Genomic DNA, 5,000 nt, shown 5'->3' with positions numbered 1-5,000 from the left:
GTTTGTCCATCACTCGGTTGTTGTTGCAGGTTTTTAGTCTGCCGTGAGCAACATGTGTCCTGTTTTGAGATAAGGTGCTTTTATTTTGAAGGCGAGAAACAGAGTTAAAACGGAAGTAGCATAGTAGCATAGTGCGCTGTTTAGCGGCTAAAGCTACGGTCTTTAAAGAGAGTTGGAGGGGAACGCTACAGAGATACCTGTTACAGGATGTCCAGTAGTCTCAGACCAGCAACAGGTGTTGCTGGTTGCTGGTTGCTGCATCAATGCTGTGTAACGTTAAGCCTCCCAATACAAAATATATACACACACATACATACACAATATACACAATACAATGTGGTGGTCGGTGAAACGTGATTCATGTCGATGATGAATGAAAAACCAAACGGCATCAAAGGTTGAAGGACGAAGGCACCGTGTTGGTTCTGGTTCTAACCCGAGCCGAGGGAACCAGAACCGAGCCGCCCCCACGGGTTCTGGCCCCGCCTCATGCAGCTACGCTGCAGAGTTGAAGACCTTCTGCGGGTCCTTGCTGGTGTCGCTGATGAGGCCCGTTTGGGAGTTGGTGCTGTTCTGACTGAGCATCCTCATCAGGCCCAGCTCCTCCCCCTTCTCCAGCTCCTCCCCCTTCTCCAGCTCCTCCCCCTTCTCCGGCTCCTCCCCCTTCTCCGGCCCCGCCCCCCGGCCGACCCTCCTCACGGGAAGCTCCAACCGGAGCCGCTTCCAGAAGCGGGACGTGAGCTCCTTGGACTCGTCCCCCTGCCAGCGGACCAGCGCCAGGGCCACGCGGGCCCTCCTCAGCTCCCGGACCCAGCCCCGCCGCCGGACCGGCTTGTACTGGACCAGGATCACCCGCAGGTGCCCGCCCAGCGCCATGCCGTCCAGGCCCGCCTGCAGCTCCAGCAGCGCCTGGGAGCCCTGCGAGGCGTAGCCGGGGCTCAGCACCACCAGGAGGCGCCGACTGCGAGCCACGAAGCCCAGAGTCTCATCTGTGATGGCTATGGGGAGGAGGGGGGAGGAGTTTGTGTTTAAAAATAATAATTAAAGAAGTATTAAAAGTAACAGCAAGTAGGAGAAGTAGCAAGAGTACGAGCAGGAAAACTAGCAGCTGACGTGGCAGAGGCATTAGTGGCAGCAGCGGTGGCAGCAGCAGTGCCGGGTCGTCCACATCAGACGGACTCGAAGGAAAAAGTGTCCCTGGAGTTTCTGTCACACCGACTCACTTAAAGCACCGAGAACTCGACCAGAACGACCCCGTCGAGTTGCTGCGTCCACGTTGTCCAACTCAACAACCGGTCACATTGAGTGATAACAAAACAATCCAACAAAACCGCGGCACTAGAACTCTGCTCACACACAAGACATCTGCAGCTGCTGCTCCCGTTGAAGGGGGCGGGGCCAGCAGCAGCAACAGCCGCTTACGACTGAATACGACTGCAGATGTAAAAACAGAAACACAACCAGCAGTTCCCATAGAGACACAGGAGGAGGAATCTGATTGGATGAAACTCTTCAAAGCAGCTTCATGAAAGCAGCTGCAGGCTGAAGGCAGAGCAGCAGAGGAAGAAGGAAGTTAGACGATGACATCACTATGACACATGGAGAGGATTATATATATATATATATATATATATATATATATATATATATATATATATATATATATAGCAGTATCTGTGTACTCACTTCCTCCCGGCAGACTGTCCCGGTCGAAGATGCAGACGGAGAACCCGAGCTCGTTCTCCAGAACGCTGCGAAGAGTGAAGAGAACGAAGTGTTCCTCCTCACTGCTCCTGGCATAGGAGATGTACACATCGTACTGCTTATCGTCTACACACACACGCACACACACACACACACACACACACACACACACACACACACACACACACACACACACACACACACACACACACACACAGTATTGATTAATACCGGTCACTCCTCTACACATCCCTTCACACCTCACATATGAACCTTCCGCCAAGAAAAACTCCTCGTTTGTGAAAACGGAGCCGCGAGCTGCAGGTTCTGACTCCACCCGCTCAGCTGTTGATGGTTCACAACGCGACCAGACAAAAGGGCTGGAACCAACGACCCGCTCAGCTGTTGATGGTTCACAACGCGACCAGACAGAAGGGCTGGAACCAACGACCCGCTCAGCTGTTGATGGTTCACAACGCGACCAGACAGAAGGGCTGGAACCAACGACCCGCTCAGCTGTTGATGGTTCACAACCCGACCAGACAGAAGGGCTGGAACCAACGACCCGCTCAGCTGTTGATGGTTCACAACCCGACCAGACAGAAGGGCTGGAACCAACGACCCGCTCACCTGTGTGCCGCTCGTCGGTGCCGAACCAGGACCGGTAGAGCAGCAGCAGCTCCAGCCAGAAGACGTGGTAGACCACGAAGAGGACCAGCATGAGGACCAGCGTCACGCCCAGCCCGCAGCCCAGCTCCACCGACGGCAGCGAGCCTGACGCGAAACAAGCGCACCCAAAGTTTAACGTCCGGTGTCAAAGTTTCCTCTTAGTGATGATTCAGAGCTCAGATTCATGGAAACAAGACACACATTATGTAAATAACAATAATAATATGATGTCTGTTGTTGTTACAGAAATAACTCCAGCTGTACGATCTTTAGCTCCGCCTTCAGTTCAGTCCGAGAGGATTCTTTTAGAAACTCTTTCCTGTCAGGAAGTTACTGAAAGCTTAAAGTTACTGAAAGTTTAAAGTAACTAAAAGTTTATAGTAACTAAAAGTTTATAGTAACTAAAAGTTAAAAAGTAACAAAAAGTTTAAAGTAACAAAAAGTTGAAAGTAACTAAAAGTTGAAAGTAACTAAAAGTAGAAAAGTAACTAAAAGTAGAAAAGTAACTAAAAGTAGAAAGTAACTAAAAGTTGAAAGTAACTAAAAGTAGAAAAGTAACTAAAAGTTGAAAGTAACTAAAAGTTGAAAAGTAACTAAAAGTAGAAAAGTAACTAAAAGTAGAAAGTAACTAAAAGTTCATAGTAACTAAAAGTAGAAAGTAACTAAAAGTTTATAGTAACTAAAAGTTGAAAAGTAACTAAAAGTTGAAAGTAACTAAAAGTTGAAAAGTAACTAAAAGTTGAAAGTAACTAAAAGTTGAAAGTAACTAAAAGTTGAAAAGTAACTAAAAGTTTAAAGTAACAAAAAGTTGAAAAGTAACTAAAAGTTTAATGTAACTAAAATTTTAAAGTCACTAAAAGTTTAAAGTCACTAAAAGTTTAAAGTTAGAAGTTTTCTGTAACTTTAAACTTTACTAACATGAAACATGCATGAAGAGTTCCGTTGATCAAACAGTAGAATCCCATTAGAGTCACAGTAGAGTCACAGTAGAGTCACAGTAGAGTCACAGCAGAGTCACAGTAGAGTCACAGCAGCGTCACAGTAGAGTCACAGCAGAGTCCCAGTAGAGTCCCAGTAGAGTCACAGCAGAGTCACAGTAGAGTCACAGCAGAGTCACAGTAGAGTCACAGCAGAGTCACAGTAGAGTCACAGTAGAGTCACAGCAGAGTCACAGTAGAGTCACAGTAGAGTCCCAGTAGAGTCACAGCAGAGTCACAGCAGAGTCCCAGTAGAGTCACAGCAGAGTCACAGTAGAGTCCCAGTAGAATCCTGCATCACAAGATAAACCAGGTTAAAACCCGCTCACCCTCCTCCTCCTTCAGCTCAGCTCTGCGGGATTCGAACCCCCAGGCGTTCCTCACCGAGCAGTTGAACTCCCGGTTCAGGTCTTCAGACTGGAAGTCCTTGATCACCAGCTCCATGTCCTCGATCCGGTCCCCGTAGGAGTCGCTCTCCAGGCTGCAGACACACACACGCAGACACACACACACAGACACACACACACAGACACACACACACACGCAGACACACACACACACGCAGACACACACACGCAGACACACACAAGCAGACACACACACGCAGACACACACACACGCAGACACACACACACGCAGACACACACACGCAGACACACACACACGCAGACACACACACGCAGACACACACACGCAGACACACACTATGTCATTACTTCGCACAGAGGACTGCTCGGCTACATTCATGTGTTCATGTGTTCAGAGCCCAGTTTCCTGCTCATAGCTCCACCTGCAGGTGTTGGAGAAGCGGTGCTGGTCTCCCAGCTGGTCCAGCGTCTTCCCATCAACCGTCCACCAGAACCAGTGAGGAGAGTTCAGGTGAGGGAACAGAGCTCTGCAGGACAGAGTGACCTGTGTGTCTGAGAGGAGGACACAAGGACACGAGGACATGAGGACACGAGGACACGAGGACACGAGGACACGAGGACACTTCACTCTCATGAGGAGAAGACCACAAGCTGCAGTTTGTGATCATGACTCATCTTTGTGTGGATTTAAAGTGGTAAGTCTCTTTGTGGTTGTTTCGTGTATCTTTGTGGTTGTCTAGTGTCTCTTTGTGGTTGTTTCGTGTATCTTTCTCTTTTTTTTGTTAAAGGTCAAATTTGTCACATTGAAGTCCTGAACGTTCAGCGTCATAATCACGGTGAAGACGAGTCTGAACATGAAAAACGTATTTGTCTGTTTTTTCTAGTTCAATGTTTGTTATTTTATTGCATCTCGTGCTGCAGCATGTAAAGCGCTTCATAGATCTGATGCATTCATACATGTGCCGTGTGTTCGATGCCGTGCGTTCGACGCCATGTGTTCGACGCCGTGTGGCTCGGTGCATTTATTAGACGAGCTCCTGCAGCCTCCAATAAAACTCCACGGACAATTAACTCTGAACGCTGGACCTCCTCCAGCTGCAGGGAACCAATTTAAAAGCAGTTGTTGGCAAATGAGCCGCTGCCACTCCGTCACTGCCAGAGCCGCTTTACTTAGATACTACACGTACTCAGTAGTGTAGGAGGGAGTCAGGTGTCCCTGTAGTGTAGGAGGGAGTCAGGTGTCCCTGTAGTGTAGGAGGGAGTCAGGTGTCCCTGTAGTGTA

General features: G+C 48.7%; 1 protein-coding gene across 1 annotated transcript in view; it reads right to left on the bottom strand.

Moving 5' to 3' along the window:
* Nucleotides 1-5,000, bottom strand: part of il1rap (interleukin 1 receptor accessory protein) — a 13,525-nt gene that overhangs the window by 2,318 nt on the left and 6,207 nt on the right. Inside the window, exons 8-11 of the mRNA XM_068584888.1 lie at nt 4,141-4,270; nt 3,680-3,831; nt 2,335-2,478; nt 1,687-1,830 (exon numbers count right to left, since the gene is read on the bottom strand). Of these exons, the coding sequence (XP_068440989.1) occupies nt 1,687-1,830; nt 2,335-2,478; nt 3,680-3,831; nt 4,141-4,270 (570 nt within the window). The remainder of the gene's footprint in view (nt 1-1,686; nt 1,831-2,334; nt 2,479-3,679; nt 3,832-4,140; nt 4,271-5,000) is intronic.

Source organism: Clinocottus analis, unplaced genomic scaffold, assembly GCF_023055335.1.
Source record: "Clinocottus analis isolate CAN_PGR_092001 unplaced genomic scaffold, fCliAna1.0.p SCAF_2, whole genome shotgun sequence".
NCBI lineage: Eukaryota > Metazoa > Chordata > Actinopteri > Perciformes > Cottidae > Clinocottus > Clinocottus analis.
The sequence above is the reverse complement of the archived record's forward strand: the minus strand, read 5'-3'. Positions and strand labels throughout refer to the sequence as shown.